The sequence below is a fragment of the Protopterus annectens genome, chromosome 5.part0, assembly GCF_019279795.1.
Source record: "Protopterus annectens isolate FY-2018-M chromosome 5.part0, PAN1.0, whole genome shotgun sequence".
NCBI classification, from domain to species: Eukaryota; Metazoa; Chordata; order Ceratodontiformes; family Protopteridae; genus Protopterus; species Protopterus annectens.
Window position 1 is genome coordinate 527,780,152 of NC_056735.1, and position 25,652 is coordinate 527,805,803.

The 25,652-nt window shown below is 40.0% G+C and overlaps 1 protein-coding gene across 1 annotated transcript in view; it reads right to left on the reverse strand.

Annotated features, from left to right (window-relative positions):
- The window catches only part of GBE1 (1,4-alpha-glucan branching enzyme 1), a 1,706,938-nt gene that overhangs the window by 1,349,234 nt on the left and 332,052 nt on the right, over nucleotides 1-25,652 (reverse strand). The window contains exon 2 of the mRNA XM_044071842.1: nucleotides 13,300-13,469. Within this exon, the coding sequence (XP_043927777.1) occupies nucleotides 13,300-13,469 (170 nt within the window). The remainder of the gene's footprint in view (nucleotides 1-13,299; nucleotides 13,470-25,652) is intronic.

The window sequence follows — 25,652 nt, forward strand, 5'->3', positions numbered from 1 at the left end:
TTATTATCCACCAGGGACCTAAGGACCCACCCCAATCATCCAGCTGCATCACCTCATAAGTGTAAACCGGTGTTCTTACACGAAAAGTGATAAGAGAGTATGTGCAATTTGTAAGTCTGGCTTTATAGCTAAATCATTTCACTGCTTTAATCCTAATTGTTGTTTATTGTAAGCCTCACAGCCTGAACACTCAGTAGCCATACCCCCCCTAAATCCAGTAGTCTACGAATAATCCCTCATATACTTCTAGTTTTATTAACCCATTCACATAGATTGTCTTTCTAGCCCTAGTCTAGACTTGCCCGATTTTTTTTTCCTCACCTCTGTGGTTATGAACCTGACTGCCCACTAGGTGGCACCCTCCTATCTGCTTTCTTGTAGCCCCTCATCCTCATAAGGCTGTCTTCTTTTTAAACTCCTTTTTAGCATTCTTACAATTGACCCTACCTATTACCTGCTCTGCTATACTTTCCCACCTTCTGCCTTTACAAATCACTTATACTACTTACTCTTCTACACAGATCACAAACCTACTTACCCCTGCAGCCACTCCTCCACAATCAGAATTCCACTGATTGTTCACCTCGACTGTCTCACTAAACTGTGCAAACCCGCTCCCTACCCCCAATTCCCACCCACCCAGGGGTCCTCAATTTATTTTCACTAACCACACCCCCATTTTACCTATACCAATCAATTAGCTCTCCTTATTACCGCTCCCCACCAAACTTATTCATTTACCTCTCCTAGCCATATCATATATCCACCCCACCTTTACAGTTTCAACTACCCAGCTATTACTACTACATACCCCTATCTTCACATCTTATACCAAGATCATGGCCAATGTTTCCTACCTAACTCAACTAAAATTCATAGCCTTTGTTTCGCTCCTACCTCCTCTAATAACTATCTACACATTAACCTCTTATGAACAACCACTTCACCCAAACCTTCTACTGCCCTCCAGGCTCACTTCCACACCACTACTACCCATCTCCCTTTACAGCTTTAAACACCACAATTTGTCCCTGCTACCTGCAAGCCAAATATCACAGACTAACCCATATAAAATATAGTACTCTCCATGCAAGAAACACTATTTCCTTAAATTTAACAACCCCACATATAAAATACTACACCTAGCCCTGCTAGATGGAGACATTCATCCTAATCCTGGCCCAAACAATATTCCTGACACTGTACAAATCACCTCTAACATAACTCTTACATATACGCCTAATAAGCCTCCAAACTCTTTCAATAGCACATCTTAACATTCGAAGCATTAAAAACAAGACTGCCCATCTTCATGCCCTACTAGAATTCTACCAATTTGATTTCCTATGTCTATCAGAAACATGGCTAAAACCATCCATTAATGACAATGAACTTACCCTACCTGCCTACAGTATCCTAAGAATGGACCGTATTAACAAAAAGGGAGGGGGTGTTGCAGTCCTCTATAAAAATAATCTACAAGTCACCACATCTAACATAAATCTACCTATATTTAATAACTCTGAAATCCTTGTCACTAAACTTCAAATCAACCAATTCAAATCCATTAACATCGCTTGTATTTACCTCCACCCTGGTAATAACATTAATACCCTTGAAAGTATTCTTAACTGGATATCAATCAATCTTGCACAAGAAACTTTAGTACTTGGGGACTTTAACATCGATTGGAAGTCCTGCAGTACCCCTCATCCCACCACGCACATTAAACTTTATGGCTTCTCACAAGTCATTACCTCCCCTACAAGAATTAATAAAACCAACAACAAAAAAAGTACATTAGATTGGATTCTTACAAACTCTCCACATCTCGCATACAAAGCAGGAACGCTCCCTGATGATCTCAGTGATCACTCATTTATATCAGACACAAAACTAACATACCTAACCCTACTACTCATCGTACAATCCGGACTAAAAAATTCTTCAACCCTGAACTTTTCCAGCTAGTACTCAAACACTGAGATTGGTCACCACTAAAAACACCCCCCCCCCTAGATAAAGCAGTTGACTACTTTAATTCCACATTCTTATCCATCCTTGACCAACATGCCCCTATATGCTCTATTAGAAGTAACACTAAACCTGCCCCATGGCTCACCAAAGCAACTAGACAGAAAATTCTCCTCAAACAAATCTTGGTCAAAATGGCACACTACCAGGAATTCAACAGACCACCAAACCTTTAGACAACTAAGAAATACTACTAAAAAAGCTATCCTGCTAGATAAAAAAAACTTTTATATCCAACTACAACAAACTAACCATAGGAATCCACAACAATTTTGGTCCAGCATCAACAAACTCCTACACCCAGGTCAAACTATTACACCTATCCCACAAAGCTCCAACCAAGATTAAAAACAAACTGCCAATGCCTTTAATTCTTTCTTTACAGATACCATTCAAACACTAGCTAAGCAATTATCTCCAACTTCCCCTAATCTAACCACCTCTCCAACTTACCCAATTCCATTATTTCATCTTAAACCTGTTCCTACATCCTTCATTTGCCCTCTTCTAGAAAAACTGAAACCTACTACCCCCTCTGCTGACCATCTACCTGTTGAATACCTGCAAAAAGGTGCCAAAGCCATAGCCCTCCCCATTTCCATACTTAGAACTATAACCGAAGGAAATATCCCATCTATCTGGAAAATCTCACACATCATCCCCCTTCATAAAGGTGGTAACTCCATTGACATTTCAAACTACAGACCAATAGCCTTACACTCTCCACTGGCAAAAATAATGCAAAAATGTGTCCATAAGCAACTACTCGCCCATCGTATTGATAACTTACTTGCCAACTGTCAACATGAATTTAAACCTAACCACAGCACCACCACAGCCCTACTCTCCTTCACAGACTGTATAAATTCTAACCGTAATAACAATACCCTTTCCTCTTCTGTCTTCATTGATTTATCTAAGGCTTTTGATATGGTTAACCACCAGCTCCTTATTGAAATACTTAAATCTCTTTCTCTTGATACTTTAGCATTACAATGGTTCAAATCCTACTTAGAGTATAGACAACAAGCAGTACTATGGGAAAGCAACCTATCTTCTCACCTCCCCATTTCCCTGGTGTCCCCCAGGGCTCCATTTTAGGCCCATTGTTATTTTCCATTTTCATTAATTACCTCCACCTAGCAATTCCACATGCAACCTGCATTCAATATGCAGACGACTCCATTATTTGCTCAGCTAATACTCCTACCGAGCTACAATCCCTTACACAAAATGCATTTAATACAGTTGAACAATGGTTTTTAAACCGTTGCCTTCTACTTAACCCTAAAAAAACTAAACTACTACTTTTTACTCCTACTCGTAGGTCTGCCCCTCTTCACTTCACTTTTACATCCAACAATGGGACTCGTGTCTCCTGACACAACCACCAAACTTCTTGGAATAACTATAGATAATAATCTAAACTTAGACACTCATACTAACATCACTATAAAAACAGTAAATAATAAACTGGGATCCCTTTACAGAATCAAACCCTTCCTTACTCCAGCCAAAATCGCTATAGCTAGAACTCATTTAATCACTACCTTACTCTATGCTTCACCCATATACACCAATCTCTCAAAAAACAACCTTGCTACTACATATCACAGCACTGCTAGATTTGCCACAGGATCTCCTTTTAGAACACATCACTGCAACAACCTAAAACAACTAGGATGGCTAGAGTTTCATAACCAGATACTATTTCAACAACTCACCATTATCCATAAGAGCTTATACTACACCCCACCTATACTGACTACTCTCATTACCCCCTACAACAATCTGAAGAACCTATGCTACTCTAATAAGCCACTTATTACTATCAACAAATCCAACAACTCAGCTGGAGATTCACTGTTCTCTAACTCTGTAGGCAAACACAAACAGGCTTCCCTCTGAACTCCTATCTCTGTCCTCCATAAGACTCTTTAAACTGAAAATAAAACAATTTCTCAGTACTCACTGGCTTTGCCCTTGTACTAACCCTGACTAACTGTCTTCTCTTCTATTTCCTATGTCTTCTCTGCTCCTAACAAGAGAATATTCTACCTACTTACATCCTCTTGCTGTTTCCTATATATCTTTATTTCACTGTATCATGATACATTTGTATAATTAAATCAACTGTTTATACTTTTTTATCCTGCTTGCAATTGAAAACAACTATTTTGTTTTTATATTTATTGCATATCACCTCATCATGAGCTAGGTATGCTTGTAATGACAACTGTACCTAATCTGTATGTCTGTAATCTGTTTAGACCCTTTTTAACTACCGTTATAATTCTTTGAATTTGTGATAATTATTACAGTTATATATTGTGTCTGTGCATGGCTGTTACTGTTTAGAGCTATTTTACTGCTGTTATACTTCTTTGAACTTGTGATTATTTTTTACTGTATAAAATTGTTTGTGTTGGAGCTTTTCTCCCCGGGCCTCTACTGAAAATGGATTTTATTCCAGTTAGACTAGCCCGGTCAACAAATGCAAAATAAAAAAAAAATAAAATAAAGAAATTTGACCCAAGCTATTGCAATTAAGATGTTGCAAGATGAAAAAGGGTAAGAAAAACGCAGTGTACAAAGGTACAAGTTCAAATGTTTAGGTGCGTAGAGAGACCAGTAGAGGATTCTTTAAGGCTGACTTACAAAACACATCTATAGCAATAGAGAAAACTGGAAAGACAGAAACCTATGCAGTCAGATACAGATTAAAAAGTACAAATAACACAATTGTATCTCTTATGATTACTACACCATTTTTTACAAGTTCTCAATGTAGGGCTAAAAAAGGGTGAAATGAGGAAAACCTATGTTTAAGAGTAATATTTTCTGGGAAAAGGGTAACACAAGTGGCATCGGAGGTACAAATCCTGTCCAGAGAGGGATGTTAGGTGCACCAGAGATAGCAGACTACCTAAAGGCATGTCAAGTAGTCAGCTGGTTTAGGTTGATACACTATCAGGCTCAGGGGAGAAAATGATTTAGGAGGCAACAAAACTGCAGGATGGTGACTACTTCTGGAAAATATTAAGAGCACGCAATCACTGAAGACCAATTACAGCTTATTCTAAAGGAGATGCAGAAAACCAGGTGGGAAATCTTTCTGACAGGACACAAAACAGTAATTGGTGAGGTGCTACCAAAAGGGGCACAAAACTGTATAGATGGTGCACGGTTAAGGAAAGAGAAAAAAAAAAACTAAAGGTAATATATTAAGCACAAGTACTTTGAGAAGAATTAGAGTTGGGATGAGCTGCAGAAAGAATAAGCACTACTAGGAGAAATGGAATAGAAATATTGCATTTTTAGTATACCAGGACAGTAGGTAAATGGAGAAAAATCAAAAATTTAGAAATGCCAAAAATCCTAATGGAAATTAATCAAAGGAAACTGGAGGAAGGAAACATGAAGAGCTAAGTTTTAAGAGGAAAACAAATAAGATGAAGGAAACAGCGAGACAAAGGTGGAAAAAAAACTACAAGATGAGGTTCCACCTCATACCTGACAAGAACTAAGATTACATAGATATGAAATAAAGATGACATTTAAAATCTTCAACTTGGCAATGTTTACAGTGATATTTTCATACATCAGCTAGGTTGAGTAAGATGTTCTCAAAAAGGGCTGATTGCTGGAGATGCAAGGAAGGAAAAGGGGAACATGGTATACATTCTGGAAATGTGTGGGGTTAAAACTAGTGGTGAAGACGTAATGGAGTAGGTACAAATAAAAACAATGTTTTTGGTGGGAAGAGAAAAACAGTATAAGCATTTAATTTGCTAGCAATGCTAGCAGGGAAAAAGCAGTTAAAAGAAAATGGAAATTGGAGCAGTTCTCAAATATAACCGTGACAAAAATAATGACAAAAGCCAAAAACAGAATTTACACCAGAAGGGGCAGTGGGGAGATGTCCAAGACGGTGGAATAGATGGTGGGGGCGATGGACAGCATTAACAGGAACGAAACCTTACTGCACAGAACTGAAGTAAAATCTATGGAACAGAAGGCAAATGGAAGAGTAAGGGACAGATCCCCAGGTTTGAGTCAAAACGATCCAAACAATGTTTATGGTCAACTATGGAACCTGCTTTAACACTAAAATACCACTGAAGAAACAGGGAAGAAACATTTACACATACATTAACAGAAAAGAAAAATATTAACACCCCTCCCACCCATTTACACACATTTTCATTATAAAACTATGTTTGTCAAACATTGCTTAAATCACTTAAATTCCTGCCTTCCCTTAAAACCTCAACTCCTCCTCCTGAATATTATTCTGCAAATATTGTTCCTACAAATTCCATTTATTCCTACGTAATTTGCTCTTCCAGTTTTTCTCTCTTTTTACAATATTCATACTTCAAATAAGGTTGATTTAGATTTTGAATTCTGTTTTCTAGTAATTGCTTTTTTTGGCAGCCAACAGAATTAAACTTAAGGCCCTATGGAATGCATTAATGAGATTATGTAGCAAAGTTAGCACTGTAATCCATTGAGCCTGGACTGCTAAAGCAAGCACAACAGTAAAGGCCAAGTCACCAATGGAGAAGAGACAGCACCATGCATAAAGATTGTTGCAGACTGTCAATGTTCTTCCTCTTTCGGCTTTTGCCAGTTAGGGGTCGCCACAGCAGAACTCCGGTCCGCTAATGATTAGCAGTAGGTTTTTTACGGGTGCAGAGGTGCCAGCTTGAAGCCCAACCTTCAACACAGAAAAGAAATAACACTGACTTAAGCCTGGACAGTGGTCACTGACTGCAATGCTCATCTTGACTGCTCAAGCCTAATGACACTATACCCTAATGCTGTTATAACTCAGAGAAAATCCCTATATTATCTGCATTAGAAACTGACTAGCGAACAGATCAAGTCATAAATGCTGCTGGTATCACCTATTAAAATTTTAGCTGCAAGTGTACCACAGGCTTCAGAGCTGGGCTGCCTTTCCTTTAGCATTTATTTTTAGACATCTATGCAAAGTTTGCTGAAGACAAGTTGGGCACTATTGCCCGTTCAGCAACCAATAATTAACAGCTCTAGCAAGGGCTTGAATATACACATACTTGGTATACTAAAAAAGGCCTAAAGCTAAACGCTGAAATGTGCAGTGTAGTTCAAAAACACTTCCCACTGTCTGTTATAAATGGCACTACAGACAAACTGTCATAAGCTAGCTGACTTATGTAGACAACTCTCTTATTTGATTATTATGTCTCAACCACAACCAGGAAATCCTATCTGAACCAGTTAATTTTCAAGTTGTAACCTCAGAAGTCAAGGAAATCCTTAGGTGACTGCACACTTCCCATAATCAGACCTATCACTGAATATAGTGCCCCATTTGGGATGTACAAATCCAAGCATATTGCTCAACTGGAAATGCCCCAAAAATTTCTAACCTGCAAGATTAACGTTAAATCTTTCAGCTATCCTGATAGAATAGCACAACCCTCCACGTTAGCCTACAGGTTGCTTAAAAGTGACATTTACCTTTTGTGAGCCATAAAAGACCCAGTCCTGTTTGACATATTTCTTCAGGAACACCTATACAAACACTTGCACTGAAATAAGCAAACAAAACTTACTTCAGGGATAGGTTCCTAACTCCAAGTAACAAGTTACTACTAGAGAGTAGTAAAGGTAGTGCTTCATTTATTTAGTCTTGCCTAAGCAGGTAGACAATTACTACACAGTCATATAAGGCTCTGCTTGATTAGGGAGGTGAACACTACTAAATACTTAGTGACCTGACCACATTTAAAACTGTGGCTACTGTATAAATGGCTAGGTATCTTATGTCCCCCCATGACTGCCTGCCACACACTGTTCCCATCAACAATATTGCACGTTGAATGCTTCTTCCATAAACAGCATTTAGCTTCAAGGAAGAGCCAACTGTCCCACAAGTATGACCTCACATAAAATGTATCGAGGCTTAGATTTTAAAGTAGTTTTGGAGCCAACAGTGGATACATGCAAGTTATGCACTATTTTTGGAGCTTCTTCTCTCCAGGTCTCCAATGATAATAGGCTTTATCACAGTTAAAAAATAAATAAATGGAGGTTTGTTGATTTTTTTCTAAATTTGTGTGGGAGGGGGTTACCAAATATCTGTTTTATGATTCTTTCCACAAGTAATCAGATTTATTAATTTTTTCATTATACAGCAATCCTAGCAATGCCAAATCAATACAGCGTCTGTCTGCGTGTGTACATATACATACACACACATTCTTATATATATGGGTCTACTTCAGTAGACCGAAATACCATTAACAGCCAGAATCCCAACAGGTCACTAACGAAAGAACATAACAGTCAATGTTAAACAATGTACTGCAGACACATAAAACAGTCTTTGTCAGCTGCAAAATGTATTATACGTTTACTCTGTTGGGAAATGTGCGAACTACAGTTTCTTGCACTAAATCAGTACGATATCTTTAAGCAGACAGTTGTTAGTGTGTAGCATGTGAGAACGTGATAAAAGCACGTACCGCTCAATCTGAAGTTATGCCCCACACAGAGGAAACTATGTCCTTAGTAAATGTGATGGCTTCTGGAGTAACAGGCAACAATATATGTGGCAAAAGGTAGTCATTGGGGTTGTCATCACTACACAACAGTACACAGTCCTTTCAACTGGTTATGAAGAGTTTGGTTGCTTTAAGCTTTTCTAAAGGAGAATGAGGTGTATCGTATTTCCATGCACTAAAGGAAACGTCCCCTGTGGAAAGCAGAGATATTTTGAAGTACTTTACTGAATGGTATGTACTGGGGAAACAATGGAAGTTCACTACACACACCTGTGCTAGTGTTAGATTCCCACCTTAGTTCCAAATTACATTCTGGAACATCAGTGAACTGAATGATCTCTTTCTGATACGGACACAGAACTCTGTCGAGGCATGGTATCGGAGAATCAAATGCCTCATAGGTTCAAGGGGCACAAACCTAACCAAGTTAGTAGCTGCACTAGTTTGTGAGCAAAACAGTGTATTTGAGCTGCATTGTCAAAATGGCAACAGGATGTCCAACCTCACCTAAAAAGAGATGGCTGACGTTAAGACATCAACAATTTCAAAATGTGCTGGCCAACAGGGATGCTTATCTGCATTGGAGTTTATTGTAGCTATTGCGGAGCTACTTAAAATGTAAATAGCGTCTAAGTTTGGTGTGATCACATGGGTTTTACGTCGTATTTTGCGATACACTACTTCATGTCATGAGACTGCCTACGTTGAACTACAGTAGCAGATAGCATGGAGTTCTGCGACTCTTTTATACATGCTACTGCACCTGTGGGCAGATGTGACCATGGATTGTTTACAACACGTATGTAATAATGTCTTTGGAATATGTTATGGCTATGTGCTTTGTGTGCAAAATGATGCAATACTTCCACTATTGTGAAGGTTCAATCGTATATATCTTCTAGTGTTCTCGTTATTTTGGTGATTGTATACAGCACGAAACTGAAGGATTTCACGTACGTTTTCTCGTGCTTTATGCATCACTCAGTGTGGACGTGGCTCCTCCTGTGTCGGTGTTCTGATTTTTGGTATTTTAGTTGACATGATAGAGATCGCACTACAGTGGGGAAAAGGGTAAATTCCCAGATTCACTGTACCGCATTCTCCATTCAAAAGTTCAAGCTTTCGGAAACCATCATATTGTCTCAACATGAATTTCAAGTTTCTGAAAACTTGAGCTTCTGAAGGCACCAATATTTTATATATACACGTTTGTGTGTGTGGACTTGACATCGTCGAATGCACTGTCGAAACTCAGAATATCTATCACAAGGTTGAATGTGGGAATCACTGAAATGCAAAGAAATCTTCTAAAATTATTTTTTTTTACAGGGAAGGTAAGCCCACCTCCACGACCATTAATTATATACACCAAATTTCAGATCATACTAGAGCTGGGAAAGGGCAAGTTCCTAGACTAACACTGTAGTGATCTTTGACAACCAGCTACTGCCACTAACATTTTGCACATCTGGAATTGTGGAATCAATATTCTGGATTCGATGTGCATTCGACAATGTCAGATTACACACATATACATTGCAAACATACTATATGTGCACATGCACACCCTACTGCTAAGTTACTTTTTTTATCTGTAGCAACAGCAAGTACACATTTACAATACATGCCAAAGGCATATAAATACAAATGTACAAACCAAATTGTGTACTTTAAGTAATTGTTGAACCAAAGTCAAACATACCAGTCATGTTGCTCATAACAGCAGATACAACTTGCACACTTTCAAACCATTTCATGTTTACAGTCTCATGTTCTTGTACATTAAGGTCACACTTTGCTCGGGCATTGCATTTAACTGCTGATTTTCTGTTCAAGCTACAATTTCATCTAGCTAATATATAATGTAATCAGCGTGTCTGGCAGCTAAGCACAGAGAATAAAAGGTATGACCACCTAATGAACTTCATCCTGTAGTCCACAGCAGACATCTGAACTGTATATATTTAAGGCACATGCCTATTTTCAGTCTTGATTTATTCCTTCATACGTACTTGCTTTTAGAAGTGTATTTCCCTTTTTGAGGAACAAATTATAAATGATTTTAATGAATAGAACTGTAAAAAAATCTACCTCAAAGTCTACAGACTTCACATGGCCTGATTTTGACTTTGTCACTCTTAAAAATATCTGCTTTTGAGTACTATTTCATAATCCTACTGGATGTGAATAGTTTTATGCTGCTTGGTATTCAAATATTACACCCAAGAGAAACCCAGACGTTTGGATGCATGTACCTACTTTAAGAGCTTTTATATCCACTTTCAATGTCTGCAAGTCAAGAGGTATGGTCCACAGTTCAATTCATAAAGCATCTATTTGCCCACTGTGCAACTCTATGCAAGCAACTTAAGGTCACCCTGAAAGGCTTGTGCTTACTGGGTTTACCCCGTAAAATAAAAATTTGTTGGAAATGTGTGCAGACATTAAGTGTATTACAAGTTTCACTGTACCTTATTTTCACAGAAATCTGCTAAAGGCATTTTGTAAAACAGAAACCAGTTCTGGCTCTAACTGTTCAAAATTTAGGCACAGTGAAGCTTGTAGGACGAGCGTACAAGTGCTCCTGTAGACACTACATTCAGCAAGTGCAGTGCAGTGTGCTGTCAAAGGAAACTGATGTGCAACATTTACACATTATATCCATTTTAATACGTGTTTAAACAATGGTTAGTATTACTATTCCACACCATTCCTGCCACTATTTCATCAGAACTTCAGAAATGTGCACAGTTTATCTATCGGGTTTAAGGGTTATTAAACTGGCTATGACGTTGGCCATCTACAATACATTAAAATCACCAAACAGCTGAAGTCTATAAACCATTGCAGCTTCAAGGGTCTTGCTTTAGTGAAGTAGCCATGTGAAAATGCATGTCAATGAAGAAAGCTTGGCCATGATTTTCGAGATAACAGCATTTTGTTTTGCGGTGCTAGGTCAATCTATTTTTCACTGTAGAAATCTTTAAACATCTAAACAAGCAGCATTTGAAAACAGAACAGTACAAGTAGTGCACTCCATGTTACATGCCTTGAGATGCAATGCAATGTTTTAGCTCAAATATAACAATGATTAGAACACAGACATTACTTACCACTATAAAAGCAATACTTATCTGAAGTTCGGAATGTCTTCCAGAAAATAAAAGCTGCTAACAGAACCAATTGCTCTACTGTTGATCATTTACCATTGCTTTAAGTCACATTGGTAGTATTTTGGTTTTACCACTAACCTAATGACATTTCTGATCTACATACTTTTCAGATTTTAGCTAATCACTCCTGTACATACCATAAGCAAAGCAAGCCACCCAGCAATGAACATGCATATCGGTGCCTAGCAGTCTTGCAAGCTTGAAAGCCAAAGGAGGGAAGACTGTACTAAAAGGACTGAGACATCAAGAATGAAAATGGGGATACTGCCACATCTCTCCCCCTGTACCAAATACAAAGTTAAAGCAGCAACTATATTAATTCAGCAATTTGCACATATGACTAACGTGCAATTATATGTAATGACCATTTTGACATGAACTACAAACTAAGAAAACTGCTTTACAAATTTTTAGTTGTACAAAGATAAAGACATCACAAGCCCACCTCTGTGATGCAAGGGACGGATTCCCAACTGCAACCAAGGTGACTGGGCTTTGACTAGTAGCCCCAACACTGTAGCAGCCAGGGAAGGATGGGAAATGATAGGTGCTGCATAGCTTATTTCACCCAGACAGGAAAGGTCAATTGTGCTGAACTCACTCAAGCCTATAAACACCTTTTAAATATACTTTCAGTTCAGTATTAGAAAGGGCAAGGAATTATTAACACAATAACACTTAGACTTAGGATGTGCTGCAGTGGAGAAATTAATGTTTGCTACTCGTCACATTTTCATATGTTCATAACTGACAGACCTGTGATTTATTGAGGTGAATGGTGTGAAACGCCAGTATGGGAGCTTACTAACTGCTGAATGACATCAGATGAAGCCTTAGATTTTGGTGAAAACTGACTAGTATTTGCACTGTAAGTTGCATGTAAAGAGATATCCAGCATTTGTACAGTTACACAACATATGTTTTCATAGTTTTGTAAATATCTCAATAAATATGCAATTGTACAGGAATTTGTGATATGATAGCTTGTAGCTTAACATAAATGTTCTAACAATGTGGTTCTTATTGTTTAAGATATGAAAATTTGTGAAAAGTTTAGAAAAGTTATAATTTGGAGTTTGTGTGCATTCTAACATATTACATTTATGAAAAATATTATGAATGCTCTGGGTTATCAAATATTTACATTTGCTTACAGTATAATAATTTTAAAGTTAACTGTTCAGAAAATGCTCTGGAATGAAAGGTGCTTAAGCTGCTAGAGGATGCGCGACATTCCACAGCAAAAGGATATTTGGAGGGAATGTCTTTCCATGGTGATAACACTGCACATCCTTCCCCCCTCTGCTTTGCTGGGTATGCCCATTACAGATAGGGAAAGTAAACTGGAAAACTCCTGCTGACTGAACCAAGAGTGCAAGAAAAAAAAACACTTAGTAACTGCAAATTGTCATGGAAACAAGACACCGCTTACTGTGCTTCCACTGTTTAAGAGCTACTCGTCATCTCCCATCTGTCTCATTACTAACGCAAATCACTTATTACAAAACAAATGAAAAGAACACTTTCAAAATACTTACTGAAATCGCCTGTAAGGAATAGAGCTTCTGCTCCTGGGGCCCATTCTCTAAAATAGAGACCACCATCAGGCCTTTTGTTCACCCCAAATGACTGATAGCTTGATGTGAATGGTGCAAGACCTCCTTCATCTTCCTCAATCTTTTTTAATGTTTTTACAAATGCTGTGTACCTTTAATGACAAAAAAAAAAAAAAGTTTCATTATGTCCATATAAATACTCTAGTAATGACATCAGAAGCCAAAGCATCATTTGTCACATCCATTCACTGCTAGCTTGCACATTGCAAAGCGATACCCAGGAAAGAGTCGCTCTTCCACTTGCACTGAAGAGGTGGATACACTATACTACTTTGCAAATTCAATAATCTGTCATAAAAACTGACAGGACAACCATGGCAATAGCTTCCAATTTAATACAACATAAAAATATTCACATCAATACAGATAAAACGGAGAAGCGCTTTCACGTAGATAACTACACTTCATCAGATCCTTAAATTCACAATGCTTCAGTCACAGCTTATATACCCATATTCAACTTAACACATACTAAATGCAAACAAAAACTAATTAAGTAACATCATTTAAATCACTTCTCTCTCTCAAGGTGGCATCCAGACAGTGCTGGATTAATGCATACATTATTGTTGAGACCTGGAGAAACATGGGCTTGCATCCTTAAGATGCACTTAAGCTCTACTGGTGCCAACTAATTATCCCCCCCCCTTACATTTTTATGTACTTGATGTAACACTCAAACGAAAACTATGCGAGGGAAATTCTACAGTATGTTGGCTAAAGCATTATGTACATTTTGATTACTTACATCATAAATGACTGTATACCCCTGTCTTTCAGCCGTTTCAACATCTTCCCAACACAAAAACTTAAACAATGGTTACAAATCGCTAAATATATTACTGGTGCTACAAGAGACATAAAAAGTACAGTTGTGTACACTTACCATAAATGTAGATGTTAGAGTGTATTCACTGTTGCAGTCCTAACTAATGGGTTATCCAGCCCTCGTCTGCCAGAATACCAAAGGTAAGTAAAAATGACATCTGTTGCCATCGGCTGTAAAAGGACGTTAGGGTATCGGATACAAAAGAAGGCAGCAGACGTCACTTCCTCAGTTTTTGCCACAACAGTCAGGAACCCCCAGAAAATAAGGCTTAAAGCAAAAACAAATTTGGCAAATAAAATTCAGCCTGTACCTCAGGAAAAAAGAGAATAGGAGAGGACCAAAAAGGGGGAAGGAGGGAGGGAAACCAGGACTGAAAGAGAACACACTAACATCTACATTTATGGTAAGTGTACACAACTGTACACTATATGTCCATTGTGTTTCACTGTTGCAACTAATGGGTTGATTACCAAAGCCCAGAGAAAAGGGGGGGGCAACAGTATCAAGGGTTGAAGATAATGTCCTGCAACACAGCAGTGGCAAACCCTGCCCCGGCTCTGGAAAAACAGACAAATTATAATGTTTTGTGAAAGTGTGAACAGAAGACCATGTGGCAGCCTCCAAAATGTCTTTAGTAGGGACACCCCTTAGAAATGCTGCAGAAGTGGAAGCCGCTCTAGTTGAGTGGGTCCTAACCCCTTGAGGAGTAGCTTTGCCATGAAAGGAACAAAAAGTAATGCAACGTGCAATCCATTTAGAAATGGTTTGCTTAAAAATAGACTTGCCCTGGAATCCAGGGGCAAAACTGACCAACTGTGCTGTTTTCCGAAGGTCTTTAGTCCTGTCCAGGTAAAACCTGAGCTGTCTGTGCACATCAAGAGAATGTAGGATCCTTTCACCTTTATTTTGAGGATTAGGAAAGAAGGTAGGAAGGTGTATGGACTAATTAAGAGTCAGGCTTGAAACCACCTTAGGCATAAAGGAGGGATTAGTTCTCAAAGAGACTATCTACATGGAAAATAAGAAAAGGCTCCACGGCCAAAGCTTGCAGCTCTGAAACCCTCCTTGCTGAAGCTATAGCCAAGAGGAAGGTGGTCTTCCAAGAGAAGCTTTAAATCTGCAGTGGCAGCTGGCTCAAAAGGAGGAAGAGTGAGTTTCTCTAGAACAAAATTAAGATCCCAGGCAGGAGTAGGTGCTCTTCTGGGTGGTTTTAAGTTGCAAGCACCTCTGAGAAACATCTTCATCAGGGGAGGAGAAAAAATGGGTTGTTCAAGAGAACAATGAGCAGAAATGGCTGAAGCATGGATCTTGATAGAGGAAAAAGAAAGACCACCCTGAAGCAAATCAGCCAGGTAATTCCAGGATCAGAGAAGGGGTAGACTGAGAAGCAGATTCCCCTCTAGCCTGCATCCATTGAGAGAACCTTTCCCATTTGCCAGCGTAGGACGTCTAGTGCTAGGCCTGCTGGCCTCCCTCAGCAAGTCAACCACCTGTTGGGAAAGGGAAGGAGTCATGCAATGAGCCATGCTGCCAAATGGAGAGACTGAAGATGAGGATGTAGAATGGTCCCCCTTTCCTGAACCAAAAGATCTGGAGTAAGAGATAGATGCCAAAGAGGAAAAAGGGAGAGAATGCCAAGCAGTGGATACCAATGCTGTCTGGGCTAGTCCGGAGCTATGAGAATAGTTCTTGGCCGTACATTCCTGATCTTCACTAATACTCTGGAAAGAAGAGGAGGGGAAGGCATATACTGATAGCAACGTCCAAGGGAAGGACAGAGCATCCACTTTCCAGGCTCTGTTGTGATGCTGTCTGGTGCAAAAGAGATGTAGAAGATGGTTGTCTGGGGAGGAGAAAAGATCTACCAGAGGCGTGCCCCAACGTTGAATGATGCTGTAAAAGACTGCTCTGTTCAGCCGCCACTTGTGAGGATCCAGGGTTTGTCAGCTCAAATGGTCAGCCAAAACATTGAGCCTTCCTGGAAGAAACTGAGCTAGGAGATGCAGGTCCAGGGATGCTGCCCTGGACCAAAGATTCATGCTTTGTTTGCACAGGGGGTAAGAGCGAGTCCCTCCCTGCTTGTTGATGTACCACATGACTGTGGTGTTGTTTGTTCTGACAAGCAGGGTCCCTGGAGAAAGAAAATGCCTGAATGCTAATAAGGCCTGCTGAACTGCAATCAACTCTTTTAGATTTATGTGCAGGTGCATCTGCTGGGCGTTCCAACATCCCTGTATGCATCTGCCATCCAGGTGTGCTCCCCAGGCATAGTCCGATGAGTCTGTAGTCAGAACCTGAGTGGCAGGATGTGTCCGAAAAGGCATGCCTTTGTTTTGTAGACAGGCTGTTGCCCACCATAGAAACTTAGTCTGCAGAGATGGAAGCAGAGGAATCATATCCAGGTCCTCTGTGTTGATACCAAATGTTCTTGAGGTACCATTGCAATTTTCTCCTATGCAGTCTTGCATATGGAATTAAGAGAATACAAGATGCCATGAATCCCAGAGCTTGCAAGGAGCTGGGACAGGCTTACCAAGTCCTTGAAGTAAACAGAGTTGTCTGCTTCTCCTGGGTGAGATATCATCTGGACGGCTGTGTTCAGACTCGCTCCCAGGAATGTTATCTCCTTGAATGGTACTATTTTTGATTTTTCCTCATCGAGAGAGTGTAACCCAGGGAAGAGAGAAGTCTCTTTATGGATTCCAGATCCATTAACAGCTGCTCCTGAGAACTTGCTTGAATCAGTCATCCAAGTTGTGGGTAAATCTGCATTTTATTCTGCCTGCAAAAAGCAATGACTGGGGCCAGGCACTTTGTGAAGACTCTGGGAGCAGTAGATAAGCCAAAGGGCAGCACAGAGAATTGATAATGTTGCTTGCCCACTCTGAAACGAAGATACTGCCAGCAACTTTCCCTGATAGGGACGTAAAGATAAGCCTCTGACATCCAAGGTTACCAGCCAGAAATTCTTTTCTAGCAGTGGTAGCAACTGATGCAGAGTGAGCATTTTGAACTTTGGAATTACTAGAAATTAGTTCAGAATGGAAAGATCTTGGATAGGATGCCAGGTGCCTTCTATGTTTGTAACTTGGAAAAGCCTGGAATAAAAGCCCTGGCCTACCTGCTGAGCAGGAACAGATTCTATTGCTCCCACATGAGACTGACAAAATTAGTTTTTCTACTTCTGCCCTTTGGTTTGGGGGAACGTCCAGGAATCCCTTGGGAGCCGGAAAGGTGCAAAAAGAAAACTTGTGCCCTAGGGACACCATTCTGAGCACACATTTGTCATCTGTGATAGTGGCCTAGACATCTGCAAAAAGGGCCAACCTTTCCCCTAAAGGACTCTCCGGGCAAGCAAAGAGGCAGAAGTTGAAAGAAGTCACTGAGTGTTTTGACTGATATGCGGGCTTGGAGCTTCCCCCCTTAGAAGTGGAAGCCTGCAAACGCCTAGACCTTTGAGGGGTAGCCGCCTGTCCCCTAAAAGATTTGTAACCTCTAGTCCTGGACTGGTTCTGTCTGCTGGCATCAGAAAAGTTCCAACTCTTGGAAGAGTAATTCCTGCTAAAGCGAGGGGGTTGCACTTGCAGAAAATCCTTAAGATGATGGAGGATAAGGCCAAATCCATGCAAACTGTTAAGTACCTCCTCTGCTTTGCTGCCAAAAAGACCGTCTTTATGCAAAGGTGCATCCAAAACCTTAGCCTTGACAGGTTCTGGAAGAGGCTGTTGTCTGAGCCAAGCATGCCTTCTAATAACAGATCCAGTAGCTGTAGCCCTGCTGGAGGTTTCAAGGATGTCAAAACCACAATGCAAAGAATGCTTACTGACCAGACTACTGGTGGAATTCAGTAAATCCTGCAGGTCTTTACTCTCTGCCAAAAGAGGTACACTTGATATCCTAGACTTAATAGCCTCCAAGGTGTGCTGCTGGTACTTCAACATATGAAAAAAGACAACTGGTAGCCCTAATAGCTAGTGTGGCAGAGGTATAAACTTTCTTGCCCCACCTAGCTAGGTTCCTAGATTCCCCATCAGAGGGAACAGGATTTCAGGCAACAGTGGCCTTAACTCCTTTAAGGCCCTGAGAAACGAGGCCAATCTGGAGCTAATAATCCTTGGCTTGGTCCTGTCTGACCTTTAGAGTACCTTTGGGAGGAGAGGCAGAGGTGGAAAGGAGCACACACATAGAAGGGGTTCCAATTGAAAGAGTATATCCACTTTCCTTTCCATGGGATGACCAAGTTTGTTAGAAACCTTGGGCAGCTGATGGTTTAGTGGGAGGCTTAACAGATCTGATCTATGTCTTCCCCCATGACACTGTCAATTTCTGAAATACAAGAGGATCCAATTCCACTGTGGGGCCATCTATCTAGTCTTACACACCCAGAAAGCATGTATTCAGAGACCTGCAGACTGGACTTACTTGACTTCAGTTCACGGACTACCCATATTTCGCCTGCCTGCTATCCACATATAATGATGAAGAAGAATATTCCAGCCTCTTTGAGCTTGAATCCATCAGCTCGTCCAAATAAGGATAGATCTGTGATTCCTTTTAGCCTGAAGAAAGCCATCACTGGAGCCAGAACTTCGTTGAATACTCTGGGAAGGTAGATGAGCCAAAGTGCAATGCAGAGAACTGATAGTGAGAAGTCCCAGTAAAAACGAAACTTACTTCCTGCAACTTAGTCTGATAGGAACATTAGTGTAAGCCTCCTGAGATCCAACCCAGTTACCCCAGAATGATCTTGCCCAGCAGAGGTAAAGCTGTTGTAGCGTCAACATTTTGAACTTGGGAATGTCAAATAAAACCCCTGTTGGTGGTGTATGATATATCCAATATCCATCTGGGCAATTAAACTCCCAATTTTCTTTGAAAAGTGCCAACCTTCCTGTGAAACTGCAATTCAAAAAGCTCCTCATAAGAGTGGAAGAAAGAAAACTTTCTTTTTTTCCCATCTATCCAAGGCTGGCTTCTTTATCTGTAGGAACGACTTTTAAAGATTACTATGAGCTTCAGGCACCCTGTAATACCCTATCGGTTTAACAGGAGCAGGAGGCAGAGAATCAGGATTAAGAGAAGCCTCTGTAAAACATCTTCCACTACATCCAAATCATGGAATGAAGAGTTTCTGAAAAGAAAAATCCTCAGGAGTCAGGCTCCACCCTAGGTCTCTTATCAGGAGGGCAAAGAACCCTAATCAGAGTAATCAAATCTTCTGCCATTTATCACCCTGGCCTGCCTCCTGAGAGGCCACATCCTGCAGTAACAAGGTCTCTCCCTGGGATCGCTTCCCAAAGACTAACCTGGCACAATCTAATCTCCTCTTTATAGTGCGCTTATTAAATCTAGCACAAGTAAACAAGGAATACACAAAGTATGATAATCTCTATGCGGTATCTGTTTCCCACAAGAAATACAATTATTCACTTTTTCTGACATCCGTAAACCACTGAGGCAAGAAAAACTAAAATATTCGACTGAGGATGGTCATGCGCATTTGTACCCTGGCGTCCTGATGTCAGTCAAATGCTTTGTGACCGACGTCAGCCTTATACTTTGATATTCGGGCCGACCGAGGACAGCGGACTACCCCCAAGTGTAAGGACTGCAGCAATGTGAGATGAAGAACATCCTCTGGATCTGCCAACGGGTTCATGAAAAGAAACAGATGAGAATCAGGGACTCTGTAATACCAGTCAGGTTTCCTGGGAACAGGAGGAACAGAATTTGGAGTTCAGGAATTTTCCAGAAAAACAAACTACCAACACAGGGGGAATAGCAAGAAGCTTATGCTGAGGTAAATCCAGAAAATCCATAATCCGTTTCTTATATTGGGGATAATCCTGACTTTCCCATTTAAAATGTTCCCTGAGGGTATTTAAAAGTATCACCAAAACAGAAATCCTCTGGAGGAGAGGCCGAAGGAATGGACTCCTCTGCATCTGAATCTTAAAAGGAGAAAAAGACTGAGAAAATTCCTCTTCATCAGCAGAAATGCTGGGAGAATCAGAACCTGAACCAGACAAAACCTCTGGAGAAACAGCCCTACTCCTTTTACGAGGAGGAGGCTGAGAACCCCTAATAAGTCAACAAATCATCAGCCATTTTAAAAATTTGGGATTGAGGGGAACGAGAAGCAACTGGAGCCTGCCTTTTCACAGGCTTACAAATGGAAGATTTACCTGCAAGTCTGAAGGACTCAGGAGGCTTGGCAACCACCTAAGTTACAGCAGAAGAAGGAAGAAGTTTGTTGTCAGAACGCAAAACGGAGGCCACGGACACCAGAGTCGGCTTAGCAGTTCAGGCTCCAGCAGAAGCGGCGACAGGTCGGAAGGCAAAATGGAGGCCTAAGGGACTCTGACTCAATCAAGGCCTGCAGCTGTACATCTGCGGACTGCAAAGGTGTCTCACTGGCTACCGTCTGACTGACTACCAACTTAACCTCATCCGAGGACTTGGCTTTCTGAGACCTGTTGCGGTCCTTATCCTTACATTTCTTCAGAATATCCGAAGCCTGAAGACCGGCGGATGCCATACCAACAAATTTAGGCCAAACTCCAAAATGCCTAGCCAAAATCTTAGCCCAACGACAGATAGTACACGGATTAAAGGAGGCACAGAGAACACAATTGGGAACGTCGTGGCGAAGGCTTAAACGAAACTGCAATAGGAATGAAAATCTCTATGGGGAATCTGCTTTCCACAGGTAAGGCAATTATTAACTTTTTCTGACATTCGTTAAGGCAAGAAGAGAGGATCCCCAACGGGGTTACTTAGCTGTAGTAGACTTCAACTCTTGTAGGTCGGAAACTAAAGGTAAACTGGCGACCAGCACTCGTGCAGGAAAAGTTTCTGCTTCGGGCTCCGCGGCAAGGAAGACTGAGGAAGTGACGTCAGCTGCCTCCTTTTGTATTGGACGTCCTGATGTCCTTTACAACCAATGGCAACCAATATCATTTTTACTTACCTTTGGTATTCTGGCCGACCGAGGGCTACCGGGAGCCAAATAACCCATTAGTTAGGACTGCAACAGTGAAACGCTATGAACATCCCAGGTTTAAACACAAAAATAGTAGGATGTTCATAACACTGCATCTTGCTTATAACTTTACATGTCGGACAATTCATACAAAGAAACTTACCTAATTTGTACCAGGACATCTGTTTTGGTTGTTCATCATTACACAATAACGGTTTTAAATTAGGGCTGTTCTTAAGTAAACCTAGGTATGACCCCCACAACCCTAGCAGTCATCTTATCTGCTATCAAAAGGTGCCAGTTTTTCTTTGTTACAGGTAATGCTGCTGTTATTGGTATACTTGGATAACCTATCATCTCGACACCTATTCTTAGTCATATTTAAAGGCAAGTCAGATGTAGACCCTGAGTTATTACTAACTGCATCCCTGAAAACCTCTTTCCTTATTGTTCCTATAGTAGACTTATTATATCCTCTAGCTACAAACTGTTCAAGATTTGCTACTTCTTCCTTCAACACGTCATTGCAAATCCTCAACCCTATTCATTTGCCCTCTTACTATATTGGGAAAGATAGATCTGGCATGCATACTACTATCAAGTATGCCATTCTGCCAACATGATTTGCAAAATAAAGTGGTAGAAATAGTTCCTACTTCATCCTTGGTGATGGAGACCTCCAAGAAAAAAAAAAAAAACAACTTTAGTACATGTAGATGTTACAATAAGTCTCAAGACATCCACAGTGGATTCTAGATACGAGAAAAATCAAGTAGGGAGGATAACTCTCCTTTCCACAACATAAAAATGTCATCCACAAAGTAATCTACAAGTGGGAAGGGACACCGACTTGTAATCAATTCCTGTAATTTACAAATCATAATATACTTTGTCAGGTTCACACATACACTAGTAATATTTACTAGATGCTTTACACTACATTAAGCATGATAAACTGGTATTTGACTAGCTTTTTTTATTTTTGCGCTTTTACATAGTTATTTTCAGTAACTGGCCTTCTGCATGCATTCATAGTCAGAGACTGGATATCAGTAGGAGTTATCCGTAGTCACTTCAAATACCTGTGATGCAACTGCACTTTGGGCAAGGACCTCAAAACAGGAAAAGAATCTAATTGTCACAAATTCCACATCTGTGATTCCAGGGTTTCAGTACCTCTACCCTCAAAACCTTGGAGGACAGCATCTTTTCAACCCTAACATGTTAGAAGGCCCCTCAAACTTAAGCAAACACATTGCATCTTTGAAATCCTTACTAAAATGTCAAAACAAAGATACTCTTTCCCTGAACAAAACAATGAAAAATCAAATGTAAACTAAAAACACACAGTGGCAACCAAGCGAAGGTGTAAAATGAAAACCAACAAGAAAACACCAAAAAAATTTGCAGTCCTCTTTGTGCATTTTTTAGTGTTTTCTTGTGACTGAAAAATCAAATGCGTTTTTCTATTATGTGAAACATGTGCCTTAATCTTGCTTTCAGGGGCTACTTTCATCTGCACATACAGAATCTCCAATGATCAATTAAGACAGGCAAATGCACATTTACATTAAAAAACATGCTAACATGTTCAGTTACAAACATTATACATCACAGACATCCTTTTATACAGTCATCAATACATTATGTAAAATTACTCAATTCCTGCCTTCCCTTAAAGCTCACTCCTCCTCCAAAACATCATTCTGCATGTATTGTTCCCACAAATTCCATTTTTTGTGTGTTGGTTGCTTTTACCCTTTTCTAAAGATCCCACTTGCAGTTTGTCTCCTAAAATATTCACTACTTTAAATAAACTTGGTTTAGACTTCAGAGTTCCATCTTTTAGCAATTGCTTTTTGGCAGCCACCAGAATTAAAGTCAAGGCCTTACTATATTTAGGCAAGTCAAATCCTGTATCCCAGCTCAAAAAAAAAATCTCTTAGTTATACCCATATGCTCACCCAATATTTCTGACAGTACTCTGTAGGGTATTTTTATGTCTGCCAAGTCATTACACTTCCAGCACACATACTCCCAGTTACCTCTTTCTTCCTCATCACAACCTCATTTGTCATCTACTGGAGGATAAATTATTTGGAGTCTGTGGTATAAAAACTCCTATGTAAATACTTCCAAGCAAAAATCCTGTGTCTTTTAGACTTTGTTGCATAACTGGGAGCCCTACACAAGTCCCCTCATTATTTCTTTACAATGCAACTTACCCAATCTCTACTAACCGCCTACAATTCCTATATTTATTGTGCAATATTTTATATGTCCGACTACTTATCCCTTTTTAACAGCAGCTTCTTGCAGCTTCAATTGTGTAGCTCTAAAATATCCCTTTAAAGTCAAGTAATACTAAGCCACATTGTTCTCTGTTAGGATCAATTTATCTCATTTGACTCTTGCCCTCAAACATCTTTGCTCTTTAGGCATGTCGGAAAACATTTCCTTATGATCAAGAAATAATGCGCCTCTGTGCTTTGCTCCATTTTTATAGTTTTACTCGTTACATGAAGGATGAACCAGTGAACCATATGATTTTACAGTAATTTTAATAGTCAAGTTCTAAACAATACTTCCTCAATATTCGGTTTATCAATTTTTCACCTCCCATGAAAGAATTTCACTGCCCAGTTTCTCACTTTATTATTCATTTACCACTTGCACTCTTACTGCCTTTACAATCTCACTCTCACTATGGCCTTTAAAAACACTTCCCATTGTCTTGTACGAGTAGACTTGGTAGCATACTGACATTTGGCTTATTTCATACATCAGCTTGCTACAGTTTCTGTGGGTATACTACAGTTCATCATCACTCTTAATGGCCATTGTGCAAGGGTCATTTCCACCCCAGGAAAACTGTACCTTCATGGAGAACACCATTCCTTTCTGGTTATTTCTCCAGAAAGAATTCACTCCTCCAGTATGAAGGCAGTTGAATCTCTGCCCCAGTACTAGCCATCTACAAAAATTCTGCAAACCACTACAAACTGGGTTAAGCAAACTGAGCAGGTTTCAAACAGCAACAAATCATTAGGATAATCAAAAAACAATGCTTCCACAAGTTTGCACTTTCAACCACTTCTTTCACATGGAAAATGTAGGAACTGTGTGATTCACAACTGCACTGAAACACAGATGTAGGTTTCCAGTAAAATTCCTTTAGATTAGTTCATTCTTAGATCACCCTATCAGCCTAGGCTGCAGTTCAGAAGCTTTTACTTTACATAGTTAATGTCCCATTTGGCTTTCTGCTACAGCCAGTTATGAAATTGGCACAAACTAAAACATTCGCTAAAAGAAAGTTACATATATTGCAAAAGTTAAATGGTTAGAAGGCATGGGCATGATTTTAAGCAATATTTTCCAAATGCAAGATTAACACAGGAATACAGTTTTGAGTACTTACATTAACTGTAGATGTTTGTATGATAACTGTTACAGTAACCATAGCTATAAGGCTTATACCCTGCATAGGATAACAGCTGGCCAGCTTCCAAAGATTAAAAGTACTTTTAAAATACCCAAACTCTCATCAGCTCAAGCAGAGCTAAAGAAAACTAATGGTTTGGGAGCAAATCCATGAAGAGCTTTCTTGCCAGTTGAAAGGTGGAGGTTAGAGCCCTGAAACAGGTCAATGTTAGGTAATTACATCCTCACCCTGGCAACAAACACTTATAAAAGTAAAGAGGGGGGTGAAAGAAGTGGCTACTGTAGCAATGATAACACAATCTGCAGTTCTGCTAAGCTTACTTGCACAACTGCACTGTGTTCATTTGATCACTGCTGCAGTAGCGTTGGCAATATGGGTAGACTACCTTAGCTTCTACTGACTGGGAGGAGGGTGGGATTGCAGGAGCTCCTGGAAAACGGTCGCAGCAATTCGGCTCTACACCTGAATAAGGAATTTAGTTTGGAGTGCTTTGTAAATTCACATACAGAGGGTGAAGTTGCTGCTTCTAGTATAGTTCTATAATCTACCCCTTTCCAAAAAAGCCATAAATGAAGTCAAGGCCCTGGCAGAGAGCCTTAATCCTGCTTGGCACTTACCATGGTGGGTATAACAAATTGTAACAGAGCATGCAATAACCATTTGGAGCTGGTCTGCTTTGATTCAAGTTGTCCCCATTTCTTACCTTCATTAGAAATTAACTCACAGTTGGTTCTGCCAAAATATTTGAGCTGTCTGTGGACATCCAAGAGTATAAAGAATTCTCTCTCCCTTGTTTTTGGTTTAAAAAAGTGCAGAGATAGATATTTTGGCTGAGAAACATGGGATACCACTTTAAGCATGAGGAGGATTAGCCCTCTTGGAAATCTTATTGTGGAAAATGAGAAAGGTTGACCTACCATAACAGCCTGCAACTCACTCTTCTTGCTGAAGGCAGAAGAATCAGCAAAACTGTTTTCCCATATTAACTTCAAATCAGCCTGATAAGTATTCAAATTAGC